General features: G+C 42.6%; 1 protein-coding gene and 1 long non-coding RNA gene across 4 annotated transcripts in view; one reads left to right on the top strand and one right to left on the bottom strand.

The window, feature by feature from the left end:
- VAV3 (vav guanine nucleotide exchange factor 3) overlaps positions 1-21,492 on the bottom strand; it is a 571,528-nt gene that overhangs the window by 247,830 nt on the left and 302,206 nt on the right. For both annotated transcript variants that reach the window (XM_033916404.1, XM_033916405.1), the window contains exon 16: positions 9,214-9,315. In XM_033916404.1, the coding sequence (XP_033772295.1) occupies positions 9,214-9,315 (102 nt within the window). The remainder of the gene's footprint in view (positions 1-9,213; positions 9,316-21,492) is intronic.
- LOC117346585 overlaps positions 1-21,492 on the top strand; it is a 146,813-nt gene that overhangs the window by 120,058 nt on the left and 5,263 nt on the right. Inside the window, exons 1-2 of one of the 2 annotated variants that reach the window (XR_004536639.1) lie at positions 10,583-10,681; positions 15,354-15,529. This is a non-coding gene — a long non-coding RNA (uncharacterized LOC117346585). Of the gene's footprint in view, positions 1-10,582; positions 10,682-15,353; positions 15,530-21,492 lie in introns of those variants that run through there. The other variant, XR_004536640.1, reaches the window with a different exon arrangement.

Genomic DNA, 21,492 nt, shown 5'->3' with positions numbered 1-21,492 from the left:
CATCATGTCTGAGTAGTCTTTGTGTATTAAGGCTGTGCGCTCCACAGCCATGCCATAAGACCAAAGTGGTCTTGATCCTCCAGTGCGATTGGGCCCTGCAAGAGCAACCTTGGAAGACTCAGAAGTCTGAGGTCTCGGTCCTTCTGTAGACATATGAGATCTGCATACCATGGATGTTTCAGTCTGGTGCAATTAGAACTACTAGCCCTAGGTGCAACATTATTCTCCTTAGGACCCTGCCTATCATAGGCCATGGAGGAAACACAGATAGGACTGCTGCCATTGGCCAAGGCTGCGCCATGGCATCCAAGCCTTCGCTTCTGGGCTCACATCTTCAACTGTAGAATTGAGCCACCTTCTTGTTGATAGCCAATGCCATCAAATCGAATTGCGGCCGTCCCCACTGGCTCACAATGCAGTTGAATGACTCATGAGTCTTCCAGATGAGAAAACCCACTTGTACATTGTCCACTCTTGCTACATGTGCCACCAAGAGCACTCCAAGGTGAGTTTCCACCCACTGAAACAACATTTGAGTTTCCAGGCAAAGAGAGGCATTCTTGGTGCCCCTTGCTGATTGACATAGGCTACCGCCGTTGTATTGACTGACAAAACTCGCACCGCTCTGCACTGTAGTGCACTTCTGAATGTCTCCAATGCAGAATGATTGACCACTTCCTCTGGAAAAGGGACTAACATCCGTGAACTGGATGCCCTTCACAATGCACTCCCCATCCATAAAGGCTGGTGTCCTTGGCCAGAATCACCCATGTGGAGATGTGGAGTGGGAATATTTCACAATTTCTCACTTATCATAACAGCATTTGATTTTTGTGTGGCAAAGTTAGACCTCTGGGACTTAAAGAAATCGAATGGATAATTCCACTTTGACATGGGGGATTCGATCATCCATTATAATGTGTGTGAAATGAGCTGTCAATACCATACAAGTGTGGAAAACTATTTTGCTAGCAATACAAGGTATGAGCCTGGGTTCTTTATCACATTCATTAAGGAGTCCAAAACACTGTTGAAAAAGAAATGATATCTCTTTTTGATGCTAACAATGATTCATTGTGGAATATCACTCGATGAAATTGAAGGGGGACAGGTTTAGAACAAACGCAAGGAAATTCTTTTTCACACAGAGGGTGGTGGACACATGGAACACCCTTCCGGAGGCCGTGATAAGAAATAGCACAGTACAGGGTTTCAAGGAAGACCTGGATAGGTTCCTGGAGGACAAAGGGATTGAGGGGTACAGATAAGAGCAGTGGAAGGTTTAGAGATAAGTGTAGAGGTAGGTATAAAATTAGTCAGGGACCGCTGCTCAGGCAATATGCCTGATGGGCCGCCGCGTGAGCGGACCGCTGGGCTGGATGGACCTCTGGTCTGCCCCGGCGGAGGCGACTACTTATGTACTTATGTACTTATATTGCTCACTTTTTTAGATTTAAAGTCTTCTTCCTGACAAAGCTGAGGTGAAACACGATTTATGTAGAGGAAGGATCAGCTATTAAGAAAAATGCAAAGGATTTCATTGGGAATTTTGCTTCTACATTATGAACAATATGTTTTTAGAACATTATTTTTGAACATTGGATTATCTGCACATTGGGATTACCCTGCAATGGCTGAGAGAACTCATAGCATCTAAGCCCCCGCCAGGCCGCCTTGAGAAAAATCATCACATCATAATTCCAGGCGGTAGGGAGGCTGCGATTAGAGACTGACACAGGGGAGAAATTTTTCCCCGTCCCTGTGAGAACTCATTTTCTCGACCCATTCTCGTAAGTTCTTTTCCGGGCCCTGCCCCATTCCTGCAAGCTCTGTCCTCATCTGCACAAGCCTCAAACACTTTAAAATCATAAGTGTTCAAGGCTTGTGCGGTTAAGGCAGAGCTTACAGAAATGGGGCAGGGACGGCGACAAAACTCATGGGGATGGGACAGGGAAATTGAGTTTTTGCGGGGATGGGGACAAATTTGTCCCCGTATCATTCTCTAGGTGTGATGATGTTTAATATAACACTATCATGAGACACCGTTACCAGTGTAGGTGGTGTTAATTCACTGAGCACTATTATCATTATTATTTTATATGTGGTAAGGTTATATATAGTATTTGTGATTTTGGGGAAAGGATTTCTGAACCGTGTTTGGTATATAAAAGTGGAAATCCTGTCGATTTTTTTTGTACTCCCACCATTTATATATTTTTTGATTAAAAAAAAAAAAAATCACAGAGTCTACTGTTTCCTCCAAACATCTCTTCTGCTCTCATCAACTTCCATCCCCTGACCTGAACACAATCTTTCTCCCAATCTGTGATTCAACATTATTCCTCCCCCTCCCCCAAGGGCACCAGTCTATCTTAAAAATGGTCTTCTGTTGGTCCTTGGCAATGGCAGCCTGGTCTAAAGCTTTCCCTCTGACCTGTGCCTCCCATGCAGAAACAGGAAGGAATATTTGGGAAGGCAGGATAAGCAAAAGGGATAGTTTCAGAGCAGGCTGCTGGCAGCATATGTCCAACACTACCAATGTCATAGACCAACAGAAGACCACCTTTAAAGGTAGAATGGTGGTGGGTGGGGGTTTGCGAGGGGAGCAGATGCTAAACCCTGGGTAGGGGGAGGGGAATGAATTGCAGACCCGCAAGCAGACTTGGGAGGGACCACTGGTAGTAAAGCTCCAGGAGCCACAAGAAGAGCTTATTTTAGGTTGTTGCACTGGGGGTAGAGGAGAGGTAGGATGAGGTACTGGACAATGGGACAGAAGAAGAGACAGTAGGAGAGATACAGAAAGAGAGATAATTATTATGTATGTTTACCTGTAACTCGTTCTGAGCTGTTTGGGGAAAGCGGGATAGAAAACCAATTAAATAAATAAAGGACCCCATTAAAGAGATATAATGAATCTGAGTGAAGAGAATAGAGAGGGAAGGAAAAAAATGGGAGAGATGCAAGAGAGGGAATGTATCAGTCCTTTAGGGAGGGGAAAGGGGTTGGGATTTGATATACCACCTTTTCTGTGGTTACAATCAAAGTGGTTTTCATATTATATACAGGTACTTATTTTGCACTTATTTGGCAATTAAAGGTTACGTAAGGAGTTGCAGTGAGAAATAAATAAATAAGATACCTTTAATTGTGCGATTAAAAAGTTTAATGGAAATAGAGCCCTAATTTTGATACGTTTTAAAGTGCACACTTAGGGCTCCTTTTACTAAGGTGCGCTAGCGTTTTTAGCGCACGCAGGAAATTGCCACGCGCTACGTGGAAAAACTAACCCCAGCCCAATGCTGGCATTAAGGTCTAGCGCGTGCAATATAGCATGCGCTATTCCATGTGCTAAAGCCCTAACGCAGCTTAGTAAAAGGAGCCCTTAATGAATGTATACTAGTGCTGCCCGATTCACGATTCGAATTGGTTCACCGATTCGAATCAGGTGAATCGATTCGAATCAGTTCGTTTTTGTAAAAAAACAGACTTACCGATTCATCCCGATTAAAGTTCATTCTTTTTTCACTGCCGGCCGCCGGACTCGTTTCCATCTAATGTAACTTCCGGTTTTGCAAAACTGGAAGTTACATCAGAAGAAACGAAAGGACGTGGGAGCGTCGAGAGAGAGCGAGCAGACCTCGTGCAGCGGACCAGTAGGAAGCAAAGGGTATTTTTTGGCTGTCTCCGCATTTCTCCTCTCTTCCCCACGATTCCACATCCAGTCGAGTAAGTAACTGAACCGGCAGGGAGGGCTGAGAATCGGCAGGGGGTGCTCAGAATCGGCAAGGGGTGCTCAGAATCGGCGGGGGGGTGGGTTGAGAATCGGCAAGGGGGGCTCAGAATCGGGAGGGGGGCTGATAATCGGCAGGGGGCTGGTGAGTCTTGGGGGCTGGGGATGGAAGCTGAAATCTGCAGGGGGGCTGGGGATGGAAGCTCAGAATCGGCAGGGGGCCTGGAGATGGAAGCTGGGAATCGGCAGGGGGGCTGGTGAGTCTGGGGGGCTGGGGATGGAAGCTGGGAATTTTTGATATGATATTGCCTTGGTTAAATAAAATGTTTAAACTTAAAAAGCTGTGTCATTAACAATGAATCGAATCAAACCGAAATATCGATTCAACAGGGTGAATCGAATCAAAATATTTTTCTCTGAAACAGGCAGCACTAGTGTATACATTACAACAACATGGCTAGTCAAATTTACTCACTGTATCTACTCAGTGCTTTGAGTCAGCTAAGTGTTAAAAGAATCTTTGCTATTTGCAGACCTCATAGAGCGACCGATTAGCTGTAGGCAAAGAAAATGTAGCTTTATTCATCACTTATACATGACAAGTGCCTTACACATGAAACAAAAGGCTAGGCAGACTGCCTTTGAAACTAGTAAAATCCTAAAGTCATACATGTCAACTAAAGAGGAATTGTTTTCCATAAAATATAATGGGAATCAGGTAAGAGTGCACTTTTAGACATGCAGTCTGCTGGGAAACATGTTTAAGGGAATCAGTCCACGGCAGGTAATAAAAAAACCTTCTGTGTTAGAACAACTGAGGTCATTAAATAAACAATTAAGCCCAGGGTCACAATGGAATAAAGATGGCTAGACAGTGTATATTAAATGTCTGCTTAAATAATACCAATTTTTCACCAGCTGCAATGTTTTTGTTTCCCTTGGTAGCACTATAAGGTATTTTAAAATCAAATGCCAATTATGTGCTTTTCCATGGAGAATATCCAAAAGAGAAATTATTCTGCCTCTTAACATGTTTCATTCACTTTAGTGGGTTTGATAGAAGCAATTTATTTTATCCCAGTAAAAGCACCAAGAACAAGCTTACAAAAATAATTAAAATAGTATGTGTGCCACTCCTGCATATCTATACAAACCAAGATATGAAGTTCAATGTAGAGAAATGCAAAGTCTTACACGTAGGAAAAAGAAACCTGAAAGCTACACAATGGGAGGACTCTTATTGAGTGAGAGTACCTAAGAAAGGGACTTGGGGGTAATAGTGGACATGACAATGAAGCCATCGGCATAATGCACAGCGGCCGCTAAGAAAGCAAATAGAATGCTAGGAATAATCAAGAAGAGTATTACAAGCAGAACGAAAGAAGTTATCCTGCCGTTGTATCGGGCGATGGTGCGCCCGCATCTGGAGTACTGCGTCCAATATTGGTCGCCATACCTAAAGAAGGATATGGCGATACTCGAGAGGGTTAAGAAGAGAGCGACACGTTTGATAAAAGGTATGGAAAATCTTTCATACGCTGAAAGACTGGAGAAACTGGGGCTCTTTTCCCTGGAGAAGTGGAGACTTAGAGGGGACATGATAGAGACTTACAAGATCATGAAGGGCATAGAGAAAGTGAAGAGGGACAGATTCATCAAACTTTTGAAAACTACAAGAACGAGAGGGCATTCAGAATAATTAAAAGGGGACAGATTCAGAACCAATGCGAGGAAGTTCTTCTTCACCCAACGGGTGGTGGACACCTGGAACGCACTTCCAGAGGGAGTGATAAGACAGGGTACGGTATTGGAGTTCAAGAAGGGATTGGACAATTTTCTGAACATAAGAACATAAGAACTGCCATCTCCGGATCAGACCTTCGGTCCATCAAGTCCGGCGATCCGCACACGCGGAGGCCCTGCCAGGTGTACACCTGGCGTAATTTATAGTCCACCATATCTTTATATGCCTCTCTTAAGGAGATATGCATCTAGTTTGCTCTTGAAGCCTAGGACGGTCGATTCCGCAATAATCTCCTCTGGGAGGGCATTCCAGGTGTCAACCACTCTCTGAGTGAAGCAGAACTTCCTGATATTAGTCCTGAACTTGCCCCCCCTTAGCTTCATTACATGTCCTCTAGTCCGTGTCAAATTGGACAGTGTAAATAATCTTCTCTGCTCTATTTTGTCGATTCCTTTCAGTATTTTGAAGGTCTCGATCATATCCCCACGCAGTCTCCTTTTCTCAAGGGAGAACAATCCTAGTGTTATAAGTCTATCCTCATATTCCAGTCTCTCCATACCCTTCACCAGTTTTGTTGCTCGTCTCTGCACCCTCTCCAGCAGTTTTATATCCTTCTTTAGGTAGGGAGACCAATGTTGGACGCAGTATTCCAAGTGTGGTCTGACCATTGCCCTATAAAGCGGCATTATAACTTTCTCCGATCTACTCGAGATTCCTTTCTTTATCATGCCCAACATTCTATTTGCCTTCTTTGCCGCTGCCGCGCATTGTGCCGACGGCTTCAGGTACAATCAGTACACCCAGGTCCTTTTCTTGTTCACTCTTCCCCAGAGTTGCACCTGACATTGTATACTCGTATTCCTTATTCTTATTGCCTAAATGCATTACCTTGCATTTCTCCACATTGAACTTCATCTGCCATTTCTCCGCCCATGTTTCTAACCGACACAAGTCGCTCTGGAGTTTCTCTCTATCCTCCTGCGATCTGATCGCCTGGCATAGTTTTGTATCGTCTGCAAACTTGATGATCTCACTGGATGTTCCTTCCTCCAGGTCATTGATATAAATATTAAAAAGGATCGGCCCAAGTACCGAACCCTGGGGTACACCACTAGTCACTTTCTCCCAGTCGGAGAACTTCCCATTTATGCCCACTCTCTGCTTTCGGTTTTCCAGCCATTTGCCTATCCATCTTTGTATATCTCCCTCTATGCCATGGCTTTGTAGTTTCCTGAGAAGTCTTTCGTGTGGAACTTTGTCGAACGCTTTCTGGAAGTCCAAGTATATTATGTCCACAGGCTTCCCACTATCAATTTGCTCGTTCACGGTCTCAAAAAATTGGAGTAAATTCGTCAAACACGATTTCCCTTTCCTGAATCCATGTTGACTGGGTTTCATCAAGTCGTGTGCGTCCAAGTGCCGGACTATGCTATCCTTGATCAGTGCTTCAACCATCTTGCCGGGGACCGACGTAAGACTCACAGGCCTATAGTTGCCCGGTTCCCCTCTCGATCCTTTTTTGAAAATTGGCGTGACGTTCGCTATCCTCCAGTCGTCCGGTATCTGTCCAGTTCTGATTGTCAGGTTTGCAAGTTTTTGCAATAACTCTCCGATTTCAACCTTCAATTCCTTTAAGACTCTCGGGTGAATTCCATCCGGTCCAGGGGATTTGTCACTTTTAAGTTTGTCGATCTGATAGTATATCTGGTCTAAGGAAAAGGGGATAAAAGGGTATAGATAGAAGGCTAGTATACAGGTCCTGGACCTGATGGGCCGCCACGTGAGCGGACTGCTGGGCATGATAGACCTCAGGTCTGACCCAGCAGAGGCACGGCTTATGTTCTTATGTCCTTTAAATAAAGATGTAGCTAATACCGGCCTTAGCGCACCTCTACATGGGTCTTTCCTGTGCGCTAAAGCCATTTTTATCATGTTGTCATTAAGTCATGACAATGTTTAAAAATACTGCTGGAGCTCTGAAGCATTTTCTCAAAATTTGTGGACCATATATACAGTCTTTGTATTCGACAGCCCACAGTTTGGTGCTCAACTTGCTTTGACCATTTAATCCTTTTTTTTCCTTAGGGTGAGGGGTGTATAAGAGTTCAGCCCCATCACTGACCATTGAGTACTGCAAGATCTTATATGAATCTGAGAAGATAATCGCTATTGGTCGATTGTTGCTACATCAGTCTTCTTTTGATTTTGTTTGTCATAGAGATTGATGGATCCTATTTTCAATGGAGGGAATAAGGATGGGAGGGCAGGGAAATATATTGGAAAATGATGAAGACAAATAATCTTTTTGTATTTTTATTTAATCGTTGTGCTGCTTTATATAGCCACTAATATTGAACATGGATTTATACTGAGGGAGAAAGGAGTGGGCCACTGTTGGAATATTATATATGGATGACACATGTTACAGCTTTATCATTGTTTTATATTGTTCTATAGGATTCTTGAGTCATCAATGAAACAGAATTTAGTGTAAAGAGGGGAATAGATGGGGGAAGGGAGAATGCTACTACAAATAACAAAACTGGATGATCAGAGTTGAAATATTGTATTTTCTTAATTGTTATACAGTCAAACCTCGCTTTGCAAGTAACGCGGTTTGCGAGTATTTTGCAAGATGAGGAAAACATTTTCGCAAATCATGACTCGCAAACCGAGTGTTAACTCGATTTGTGAGTCCCCACGAACTGGCATCGCCCATCCTCGCGAATGCCCCCCCCTCGCACAAACCGGCATCCCCCACCCGCCCAAACTGAAGGCTTACCCCCATCTGGCACCGGCACGCAGCACCAACCCACAGGAGGTGCCGGTGCGCGAAGATCCTGCCTCTTGCCGGACTGGGTCTTGAGCATTTGCGCATGCTCAAGGCCTTCTGGCTCCCGCCTCTCTCCGAGATTCTCGGAGAGAATGAGAGCCAGAAGGCCCAGTCTGGCAAGAGCAAAGATCTTCGGGCACCGGCACCTCCTGTGGGTTGGTGCTGCGTGCCAGTGCCAGATGAAGGTAAGCCTCCAGTTTGGGCATGTGGAGGATGCCAGTTTGCGCCGGGGATGGCGGGCGTTCACGAGGGGGGGGGGGCGATGTCGGTTCACGGTGGGGCGGCGTTTGCAGGCAGGGGGTGATGTGGAAGCGTACCAGTTGCCTCGGGAGTGAGGGGGTCTTTTGGGGGTGGGGTAGGGTGGGGTGGAGCAGCACCGGTGGCCGGGGGGGTGGGTGGAACCAATCAAGCGAGATTCCCTTACTTCCTATGGGGAAACTTGCTTTGATATACGAGTAATTTGGTTTACGTGCATGCTTCTGGAACGAATTATGCTCATAAACCAAGGTTCCACTGTATTGTTGGATCAGCAACAAAAATGTTGCAACATATAAAATACTGCAGGAGCGCTTACTGTTACCTATATTGTAGGTGGCAAGAGCTCCCGCAATATCCAGTTACCACATGGTAATATAGATGGACTAACTGGTTAGCGCATGAACATCCCACTGACATGGAATGACCATTTCTGCCCCTCACATGCCCCGTAAAAAAGCTCTCCAAAAATATTTACCACACAGTTACTGTGAGCACATCCCACAACTAATGTGTGATGCTTTAGCAAGTCGAGCGTTAGGCCAATTTTTCCGTCATTAGGTGCGCCTTAGCGCCTAACGCAGCTTAGCTTTGTGCATAACTAATAAGTGTGCAGCGCAGCATAGACAGTAGGTAGCAAGCACCACTTACCTCAATAGCATTTGACAAACTTTGCAGGATGTTACACGTGTAAAGGTATGCATTTTGAATTCGTGAAAATTGGAATTTGCATTGTCTGGTCGTATGTTGGACCTACGGAAAGAGATACTAGTTCAGCTTCCAGTCATGCTGTGCCTGCACCTTTGCCAAACAGAGAGTCCTCTATCCCATACTCATACCTTGCCTCTTCCTCACCTCTGCCTATAAGAAATCAACATTCTAAATCCCAGGGAAAATAGTCCCTAAGCAGCCCCCCCTTTTACGGAGCCATGTTAGGCATTTTTATTGCCGACCGTGGCGGTATGAGCTCCGACGCTCATAGGAATCCTATGAGCTAATACCGCCATGGCAGGTGATAAAAAAGCCTAATGCGGCTTCGTAAAAGGGGGGGGGGGCCTATATTTTAAAATCCAATTCTGCGTTTATTTACATAGGAAAAGTCAGATTTATACTGTATGTTAATTTAGGAATCTTATTTACATTGATAGGAAACATTAAGGTCATTATTTTAGAAACAAATCCATGTGTAAATAGCAGCATTATAAATGTATATCACTTTCAGAAAGCCACTATTTGCATATGAGGATCCAGCCCATGCAGAGGTTTCAGGGCAGTGTGGTTTAGGCATGACTTGAAACTAAATCTATGCATGTATTCTCCATTTTACAAAGGGAATGCATGTATCTGGGGACAAATTTCCACGCAGGGTGTCACACCAGCTCAAAGACACACATATGTTTTGGGGATTTTTTTTTTTTTTTTTTAAATGCTCGTTTTGGCCAGGACATTACCTGAGGATTCAGGAAGTTATTCTCCTTCATCCCCCATTGCTTATTTCCACCTTCAAAATGAAATCAGTTTAAAACTTCAGCCTCTGTATTTGGGAGGGGGTTAGCAGAGATCAATGTGTGCTATTGTTAAAGTGGGTTAATTTTTCACAACTTGTGCTAGGCAGGCCCTATTTTATGCAACACTGGGTTTTACTAAACTGTGGAAGAGCTTCTTATTGCGGGCCGGCGAGATAAATGCTCTGACGCTCATAGGAATTGAATGAGCACCAGAGCATTTACCTTGCCGGCCCGCAGTAAAAAGCTCTTTCACGGTTTAGTGAAAGGAGCCCCTAGTTACTAATAACCTGGGTTAACAGCAAAATAACCCTTAGCCCGTGTAAAAGAGTCAGGGATTCTCCCTCAGTAATGATATCATTATATCACTGGGCAGCAAACGGTCCTAGCCCAGTAGTGCAGAAACTGCAACTCAGCTTAGGGCTGAGCTACCGGAGAAGAAGTGTAGGAGCTGCTGAGTCATGGGGGCGGGACCCAGCAGACATGAGTACTGTATATTTTTTTTCAGTTTAAGATTCATTTGGAGAGGTCTCTGGGTGAGAGAAGGAACTCCTGACATCAGCTGAGGTTAGAGCTGTGGGAAAATGACTGATGCATGTAACTGCTTGGCTGAGGTAAGCCAAGCTAACTGTTTGTAAAGTGTGAGGCAAACTCAAAGAATAAAAAGTGTTTTGTTCTTATAAACTGGTGTTTGGTCACAACCTTTCCTGAGTGTACAGGCTAGCCTGCCACATGAGGCTAGCATATTACACCAAGTTACTAACTCCCCCCCCCCTCCCTTAACTGGCAGCACTTATACATGTAGGTTTATTAACTGGTGCAGCTACAGATGGAAATGCCGACAGCTCCACATGGCCCAGAAAAATACTATTCTTTTTTTTTTAACCCAACTCACACACACAAAAAATTAGGGGTGGACCAAGAACTTTCCTACACACAAGAATATAAAACACTTTTATCAGCAAAACTCCGATAGATAAAAAGAGCCATGGGGTCGTGTTTCGACATATAACCATCTGCTTCAGAAGTCACAAGTCCTTGACCCACCGTTACTTTTGTGTGTTTTTCAGGGTTTTGCTACATAAGGGTTTTCTTTTTCCTTTGGTGGTTTTGGGTGCCATTTGTTGTTTCAACATGGATGACTGTTCCCACTACACACTCTAGCAAATACACATGCAGGTATTTCAGATTAGGCTCAGTAATGGCTGAGCTTTTTCTATAATACCACTAAGAATTGATCATGTCTTGACCTGAACATCTCAATTCTGATCTCTAAGTTCTATGTAAAATGGTGCTCCACAAATCCATATTTTATGTCCTAACCAAGGCATATACTGAAATACTGTATGTTGTGGGTCTATAAGCATACAATTGTTATTAATTAAAGAAAGAACAACGAATAAACCGCTGACCTTTCAGTTAGAAATGGAAGTAAATTTTGAAGATTTGAACGCACTCAAACTGAAACAAATAGCTTATAAAAGGTTCCTGTCAGTAAAAACTGTATAATAACATCAGCAATAAAAACACATTAACTGCATTGTAAATACTTTTAACACTCAATCAAGTCCTCACCCCACATATTCACTATTTAATATACTAGAAGTGGTAAATGTTATTATGAAGGCAACAGTTCAATTATACACGTTTATTTGATTTATTTATAATCCGCCTTTCACAAAGTGGAGCACAACATACATAATAAAATCATATAACAATTAAAAGGAAGGCATAACAACAAATATTATACAGATATCAATCTTTCCTTACCAATGCCTACCGCGTTGATCGTATAGCGAAACAACTCCACTCCAATCGCCCACTCAACTCATATATTTCATAATACAGAACAGGTATAAACAGATTTGGCATCCCTTTCATTTATACTGTACCACCTGATGTTATACTGTACTCCCCGTTTGTCCTCTAGCAGTCAGGCATTATGATTTCTGTGTGTAGTGGGTTGCAAAAATCTCATGCATGAATACAGGATGTCCGGGGCGGTACTTGGAAAGACCTCCCAGGAAAGAGACTTGGGAGTTCTGATCGACAAGTCGATGAAGCCGTCCATGCAATGTGCGGCAGCGGCAGCAAAAACGGCGAACAAAATGCTAGGAATGATAAAAAAGGGGATCATGAACAGATCAGAGAAGGTTATCATGCCACTGTACCATGCCATGGTGCACCCTCACCTGGAGTACTGCGTCCAGCACTGCTTGCCATACATAAAGAAGGACACGGTACTACTCGAAAGGGTCTAGAGAAGAGCGACTAAGATGGTTAAGGGGTTGGAGGAGTTGCCATACAGCGAAAGATTAGAGAAACTGGGCCTCTTCTCCCTTGAACAGAGAAGATTGAGAAGGGACATGATCGAAACATTCAAGGTACTGAAGAGAATAGACTTAGTAGATAAGGACAGGTTGTTCACCCTCTCCAAGGTAGGGAGAACGAGAAGGCACTCTCTAAAATTGAAAGGGAATAGATTCCATAATAATATAAGGAAGTTCTTCTTCACCCAGAAAGTGGTAGAAAACTGGAACGCTCTTCTGGAGTCTGTCATAGGGGAAAACACCCTCCAGGGATTCAAGACAAAGTTAGACAAGTTCCTGCTGAACCGGAACGTGTGCAGGTAGGACTAGTCTCAGGGCGCTGGTCTTTGACCAGAGGGCCGCCACGTGAGCAGACTGCTGGGCACGATGGACCACTGGTCTGACCTAGCAGCGGCAATTCTTATGTTCTTATGCTTGTTTCCTTTGTTTCAATGAGCTGTTTAACATGCTCCTTCCCATATATCTTTGTTATGGTATCTCTCCTCCTGAGTGTTTTTACTTCCTTAATTTGTTGTTATCGAACTGTGATGTACCGTTTCAGTGGGACCTGTTGTCCTTTTTGCAGCTATGAGATGTTGGTTATTGTTTGTGTTTTTTGTCTTTAAAAAACAATAAAGATATTTGAACAACAAAAAAAAAAAAATACAGAACAAGTGGTGTTTTCAGTTTCTTAAAAGCAACCCAAGTTTCTCTGCTGCTTCAAGTCCTAAACATGAAAAAGCCCCAGCTCTCAGAGTTTGCAGTCTAATTTCCCTTCTAGATGGTATCGGCAAGTCATGATGTGTAGCTGAACGCAGCTTTTGAAGGGAAATATATGGAGCTACACATCCAATCATATATCGTGGATCACATCCTTGCACACTTAAAAGGTTAACAATAAAAGTTTTGTGGGCAATCCTGAATTCAATCTTAAGCCAAAAGAGTAAAGCGGCTGTGCTGGCTGTTCCAGAGCTTTCTGAGTAATAGCATTTCACTTCTCTTGTGTGATAATTTTCATGTTGTTGTAGGCTTACTGCTCCCATATAATCTAAACTAAACCTTAAGCTTATATACCGCATCTTCTCTATAAGGATAGAGCTCAACACGGTTTACAAGAGTTTAAGAAAGGAAAATCTAATAAGAATTAGTGGTTATATAGAAAGAAGCGGAATTTACGTTTTTGAAAATAGCCACATTTTCAGAAGTTTTCGAAATAATTGGAAAGAGCCCAAATTCCGCAGCTAGACAGGAAAGTTATGTCAACGCTCAGTAATTTTAAAGTAGAGGGATTTCCCTAATTTTCCGATATAGATAACGCCTTTTAACAAGGGAAAAGATCATTTAAGCTTTTGGATAGATCTAGTAATATCAGGTCTCACAGAGTTCCAGGATAGAGGAATTAAAGGGGGAAGAGTGCCATGCAAGATCTTAAATGTTAGGAAGGCACATTTAAAGTAAACCCTAGAGATTACTGGGAGCCAGTGAAGTTTTAACAAAAGCTGCAGTATTCTGGATCTGTTGAAGTCTTTGAAGACTTTTCTTGGTTAGACTTAGATAGACCGAATTACAATAATCCAACCTCGACATATAGTACAGTTGAATTATTGGAGGCTTGAAACAAAGTTCAAACAGTGGGTGAACTGCTGTCTTCAGCGAATACCCGTTACAAGCAATCAACTTTGCTTTCGCTGAAGAAGAGAAGTTTACCAGAGCCATACACATGGGACAACCTCACTAAGTGCTCCTTTTTTACTAAGCTGCGCTAGCGGTTTTAGCGTACGCGCTAGACGCTAACGCCTCCATTGAGCTGGAGTTAGTTTTTCCATGTAGCGTGGGGGGGACAGCGTGCACTAATCTGCAGCGCACGCTGAAAACGCTACCGCAGCTTAGTAAAAGGAGCCCTAAGGTTTCTATGCGACAAACGTGAAAAACACCACCACTAGGAATAAAATATTTTGGGGTTGAGAAATCCCTTTTCCATTCTGTAATATTTTTCTTTTTTTTTTTAATTTTTTATTGATTTTTAATCAAAAACAGTGTCATGCAAATGAAAGAACATTACATACATTACTCTAATATCTGTACAGGTAACATAGATATCATTCAATAATTTCAGTTTCTTGCATATAATAACAGTACAATATAACCTAATATATAATACAAATGAAGAATAAAGTTACCCAAATGTCGCTATCAATATTTACTCCCCTCCTTCCAATCCCCCACCCCCCTGGATGTGTAAAGATAAATGAACCAAAGGAAAGATATGATAAATATACATTATTATATTTTTACAAATTTAGTCAATGGGCTCTAAACTTTATTAAATACCTCATTAAATCCCTTACACTCTGCGTTAATTCTTTCATATCTGTACGTAGTGCACACATTCACCCACCAAAAAGTATAACTTATTCTATCATGATTTTTCCAATTACTTAAATTGAATAGCTATTCCTGTTAGGATCATAAATAGATGACTCATATTTATCTAGAGTGGGTTTCACATGTAAAATCGTTCCACATATTATAGCCTCATATGATAGTGGAACGTTTGAACCCAAAACTAGATTTATTTGTCCCCAAATTGACTTCCAAAATATAAATATAAACGGACAAAAATATAGCAGAAAGTCCCTATATCAATATGACAATGCCAGCATCTATTAGACTTAGAACTATATATTTTATTTAATCGAACTGGGGTCCAGAAAATCCTATGTAACAAAAATAACCATGTTTGTCTCATAGATGCTGACGCTGTGCATTTCAATCTCCAAGTGCAAATTCGTGGCCAACGAGACACAGAAATATACTGTTTTATCTCAATGCTCCAGATGTCTCTAAGACTATTTTTAGGCTTTTTAATCAAAAATCCAGAAATCAATTTGTATCACTGGGCAGCCTGATGTCCTACTAAATCAGTTTGGTAGCAAAGGATTTGCAGGCTAAAATAAGTTTTTATTTTTCCATTCAGGGAACCCAAAACCTGAAATTTAAAAATGGGCCACGGGAGAGATGAATTTCAGCCATGGAAAATGGCCAGTTCAAACCCTCAATCCCACAAGGAATCCATGTCTTGATCATCACCAAATGTGACTGTGTGACCTGGAAACCACTTTGCAGCCTTACAAATCTCTTCAACAGAGGAAGGTGGGTGACCTTAACATTTTGAACTCCTAAGGCCTAACCATCCAGACCATAACAAAATAAGATGCAATCTGCTGTCCAATTAGAATGGTGTGTTTCAATACTGCACCCTCAGGTACATTATAGTTACAAGACACAAAATGTTGGACATAGGGAAAATTCTACAGGAACAATAGATTAAGGCTGAAATTTAACAAGGAGAGGCAAATCCAGTAGCAACAACCAATATTACACATAGTACTAGCTAGATACATAGGTTAATTACATTTTATTCCAGATTATCCCCCTCCTTAACAAAGCCACCCTAGTGTTTTTAATGCCGGCTATGGCAATAACATCTCAGATACGCATAGGAATTCTATGAGCATTGGAGCTGTTCTCTCCGCAGCTGGTGCTAAAAACGTTAGTGAGGCTTTGTAAAGGAAGGGGTATATTAGTAACAAATAATAAAAATTCTATCCAAATATCTACAGATCATTGATGCTTTGGAGTTTGGCTGTCATTTTCAGGACCATTTTTGACTTTTCTATTGGCGATCTGAGAGACATCAGTTTTAAAAGTAGTACCACTGGAGTGTTGTGGCCCAGTCTGTACAGCAGTTAAATTTTAATTTTAAATTTAAAAAAAAGCTAATAGTTCCTGATACAGGCTGTACACAGAAACATGCTGGGCCGTCACCGATACATTTTGATTGAAATTTAACACCCTCTTGGCTGGAACTTGAGAAATATGTGGACTACTGCACTGTTATGATGAAATCCAGGTACAGGGAATATGACATGAGAGGGAGCTTGGGTATTTGGTCATGTATAGGACTTACACGAAAAAGAGGAAAATGACAAAGCTTGGAGTAACCATCAGAGGTGATGAAGGTCAAGTCTGTAATGGAATTTAAACATGCTTGGCCAGATATAGAGGGCTGCAAAAAGAAGTATTGAAAGTTTTGATAATAGGCCGGGGAGAAGGGGCTAGAAGCTTCAGTAAAAAATATATATATATTTACCTACCCAAAGTGTTAGAAATATATACAGGCAGGACTTTACTAACGTTCCCTGGGACAGAATGAACAGACACATGAAGAAATGTTTATAGATATTAGGGAAGCTGGCACATTGGGCAACAGTATAACAATGGGTGATTTCAATTACTACTCAAACACAAAAATTCATATATCCGATACTTAGAGCACCCCCAAACTCATACTCTGTACACTTTCATCAGTGGAGAAAAAAGCCTCAGTTTAAAAGAGTTCTCAAGCTAGACCAAACATGGGCTCACATTCTTTCATGGGCCAAAAAAAAAAAACCCTCCACATCATTACAGTCTCATATGTGCATGAACATCAGTCTCACATGTGCATGAAAATCTGTTGTGCATAACCTCTTGACAGCACAAAAAAAAACCCCCATAAATGTGTACTCTGGAAGGGAAATAAATCTCATTCCAATGGCCATAACAAGACTTCATCGCTTATCTGTCAAAGTTCTGCCACATCCTGGTTGCAATGTATAACCCCAATATTGACTAGATAAATATAACATCAGAGAGTGCTAGGGAGGTAAAATTACTAGATGTAATAAATGACTGCTTCTTGGAGCAATTGGTCCAGGAACTGACAAGAGAGCTATTTTAGATTTAGTCCTTACTGAAATGCAGGGGCATAGTATGAGAGATAACAGTGTTGGATCCACTGGGAAACAGTGATTATAACATGATCAAGTTTCAGCTGATATCCGGTGTGACATCGCTAAAGAAATCTACTGTAGCAGCATTTAATTTTCAAAATGACTATGATAAAACGGCGAAATTGATTAAAAACTAGCTATAAGGATCAAAGGCAAAGGTTAAGACTTTAAATCAGGCAAGGACATTATTTAGAAATACCATCATGGAAGCCCAGACCAGATGCATTCCACATATTAATAAAGGTGGAAAGAAGAGCAAATGAGAGCCTGCATGGTTAAAAAGTGAAGTGAAATAGGCTATTAGAGCCATAAGAAGATCCTTCAAAGAATGGAAAAAGGATCCGAATGAAGAAATAAGAATCACAAGGCGGTGAGGGATGCCAAACAGGATTATGAGGAAAAAATAGCCCAGGAGGCCAAAAACTTCAAGCCCTTCTTTAGATACGTGAAAGGGAAAAAACCTGCAAAAGAGGCAGTGGGACCCCTGGACGACCAGGGAAGAAAAGGGTACATCAAGGAAGATAAACAAATCGCAGACAAACTAAATTCCTTCTTTGCGTCTGTCTTTACGAAGGAAGACACCTCAACAATACCTGAAGCGGAGAAAGTGTTTCCAGGAGAAATAGAGAACAGCCTCACCACAGTTGAAGTGGACTTAGACCAGATATACTATCAGATCGACAAACTTAAAAGTGACAAATCCCCTGGACCGGATGGAATTCACCCGAGAGTCTTAAAGGAATTGAAGGTTGAAATCGGAGAGTTATTGCACAAACTTGCAAACCTGACAATCAGAACTGGACAGATACCGGACGACTGGAGGATAGCGAACGTCACGCCAATTTTCAAAAAAGGATCGAGAGGGGAACCGAGCAACTATAGGCCTGTGAGTCTTACGTCGGTCCCCGGCAAGATGGTCGAAGCACTGATCAAGGATAGCATAGTCCGGCACTTGGACGCACACGACTTGATGAAACCCAGTCAACATGGATTCAGGAAAGGGAAATCATGTTTGACGAATTTACTCCAATTTTTTGAGACCGTAAACGAGCAAATTGATAGTGGGAAGCCTGTGGACATAATATACTTGGACTTCCAGAAAGCGTTCGACAAAGTTCCACACGAAAGACTTCTCAGGAAACTACAAAGCCATGGCATAGAGGGAGATATTCAAAGATGGATAGGCAAATGGCTGGAAAACCGAAAGCAGAGAGTGGGCATAAATGGGAAGTTCTCCGACTGGGAGAAAGTGACTAGTGGTGTACCCCAGGGCTCGGTACTTGGGCCGATCCTTTTTAATATTTATATCAATGACCTGGAGGAAGGAACATCCAGTGAGATCATCAAGTTTGCAGACGATACAAAACTATGCCGGGCAATCAGATCGCAGGAGGATAGAGAGAAACTCCAGAGCGACTTGTGTCGGTTAGAAACATGGGCGGAGAAATGGCAGATGAAGTTCAATGTGGAGAAATGCAAGGTAATGCATTTAGGCAATAAAAATAAGGAATACGAGTATACAATGTCAGGTGCAACTCTGGGGAAGAGTGAACAAGAAAGGGACCTGGGTGTACTGATAGATAGGACCCTGAAGCCGTCGGCACAATGCGCGGCAGCGGCAAAGAAGGCAAATAAAATGTTGGGCATGATAAAGAAAGGAATCTCGAGTAGATCGGAGAAAGTTATAATGCCGCTTTATAGGGCAATGGTCAGACCACACTTGGAATACTGCGTCCAACATTGGTCTCCCTACCTAAAGAAGGATATAAAACTGCTGGAGAGGGTGCAGAGACGAGCAACAAAACTGGTGAAGGGTATGGAGAGACTGGAATATGAGGATAGACTTATAACACTAGGATTGTTCTCCCTTGAGAAAAGGAGAATGCGTGGGGATATGATCGAGACCTTCAAAATACTGAAAGGAATCGACAAAATAGAGCAGAGAAGATTATTTACACTGTCCAATTTGACACGGACTAGAGGACATGTAATGAAGCTAAGGGGGGACAGGTTCAGGACTAATGTCAGGAAGTTCTGCTTCACTCAGAGAGTGGTTGACACCTGGAATGCCCTCCCAGAGGAGATTATTGCGGAATCGACCGTCCTAGGCTTCAAGAGCAAACTAGATGCATATCTCCTTAAGAGAGGCATATAAAGATATGGTGGACTATAAATTACGCCAGGTGTACACCTGGCAGGGCCTCCGCGTGTGCGGATCGCCGGACTTGATGGACCGAAGGTCTGATCCGGAGATGGCAGTTCTTATGTTCTTAATATAGGCATTGGCAAGTTAGATGCAAAGCATTGATAAAGAAGGCTAAAAAAGAATGTGAAAAGGAACTTGCCAAGAAGCAAAAACTTATAGTAACAACTTTTTCAGTTATATCAAAAGCACAAAGCCTCTCAGGGAATCCATGGGATTGCTGGATCATCAAGGAGCAAAAGACACACTTAGGGAGGATAAGATCATAGTGGAGAGACTAAATTAATTCTACCTGAACAGGAAATGGTTTTCAAGACTGACAATGGGGAGGAACTGAAAGAAATCTCTGTAAACCTGGAAGACATACTAAGTTAAAGAGTGATGAATCACCTGGACCAGAACTAACAATTCAGGCTCACTGCCAACCGTGGGACTTAGGTGGGCTGCTTCCCGTGGTCTTTAATACTAGGCCCATACTCTATAAGCTCTTATGGTTTAAGATTTCAATACTTTACATATCCCATCTCCACTAGACTCAATTCTGCCCAATATTCAAATGGCTCCTGCCAGGGGAAACCCCACTGAGCAACCTAGCACCTGATATTCAACGACACTTAACTAGTTAGAGCTGCAGAATTTTGCCGCTAACTGCTATCACCTAACCAGTTAGATTAGGGGTGGGTCAGTGGTTAGAGTGTGGGAGGGACACCTATTTAGTCAGTTAGCGGTGATTTTCAATTCGCTAAACAGCTAAGTAACCATATAACATTAGGACAGTAAAAAAGGCTAGTGTTAGACATACTGGGACCCAGAGCAGAAATTAAGGAGGGGGACTCCCAACTTCTCTCCTCCTTACCTCATCCCCAATTTTCCCACCCACCAAATGTCCTCCCATCCAGCATCTCTCCCTTTCTCCTCCTTCCCTCCCTCCTTTCCTTCCCCCTTGGATCCACCACATGCCCTCCCATTCAAAATCCCTCCCTTCATTTAAAAATCAGCTACTCCAAGGCTCCCCCCCCCCGAGGGCATGAATGTCCTTTCCTTCTCCCCCACCCTATTCCAAAGTCCACCTCACCTTTTAAAATGCAAAGGGTTCACCAGCGTGGTAGTAATTTTCTACCATTGCTTGTGGCTTCCTTGGCGCTGTTCCTAAACTGTGTCCAGCCAACCAGAAACAGGAATTTTCATTAGAGGTGGCAGACTATGCCAGTGTCCCCTTTGCATTTTAAAAGGTGAAGGGGGGCTTTGGAATATGGTGGGAAAAAGGGAAGGATATCACGACCCACGGGGGCCCCTGGAGCTGTGAGGCCCAGGGTAGCTGTCCTGTGTGTGTATCCCCACCCCCCTGTCAGACCTGCACCTGTCTGAATATTGTCCAGTGCCTGGTTAGCTTCCAGGTGACCTCTGATACTCAGACATTCAGTGCCAGGAGCTGTGCAAATCCCAGCATTGAATATGTGGGGTCAGTTTAGCCCATGGTTGTGAGCAACTCAGATGCTGCTTACCACCATGGGCTGAATATCGGTTGGGACTCTGTTTTCACTACAGTAAGTCATAGTACGATCCAAACTGTGCAACTCCATCACTGTCTGATGACATGAACCCCTCTGTATGCTCTGCCACACATTTTTAAACCTATGAAACAAAAGTGTGCATATTATACAAATAAATATTCCTGGAGAAATAGATAAGGAAGAAATAAATTATCCTGTCCTGGAAAACACAAGCCATAAAAACTGGTCGTGTTTATCGACTATCTTGGGAGCTGTCATTTTTGCATTAAATTTTATTTTCAATATATCTATTTTGACCCTTTCCCCCTAGAAATACTTATGCCAAATTTTTTAAGCAAAAGCTCATAAGCCTAAACTAGCTGGAGGCACAAGCGCACTCGTTCATTTGCTTTCTCATAGCTGGTGCGCCTAAGCCTGTCACATCATGCTGATGCCAAGGTAATGCAAGTTACAGTTCTTAGGCAATCAATTAAACAAAACCCTATGTAGAAAGCTGATTTAGTGACCTCCTGACTTGTGCCCTTAAGGTTTATCGCTTCAAGTGAACCAGACTGCAGAAATATA

The sequence above is a fragment of the Geotrypetes seraphini genome, chromosome 12, assembly GCF_902459505.1.
Source record: "Geotrypetes seraphini chromosome 12, aGeoSer1.1, whole genome shotgun sequence".
NCBI lineage: Eukaryota > Metazoa > Chordata > Amphibia > Gymnophiona > Dermophiidae > Geotrypetes > Geotrypetes seraphini.
This window is presented reverse-complemented; position numbering and strand designations above follow the sequence as displayed.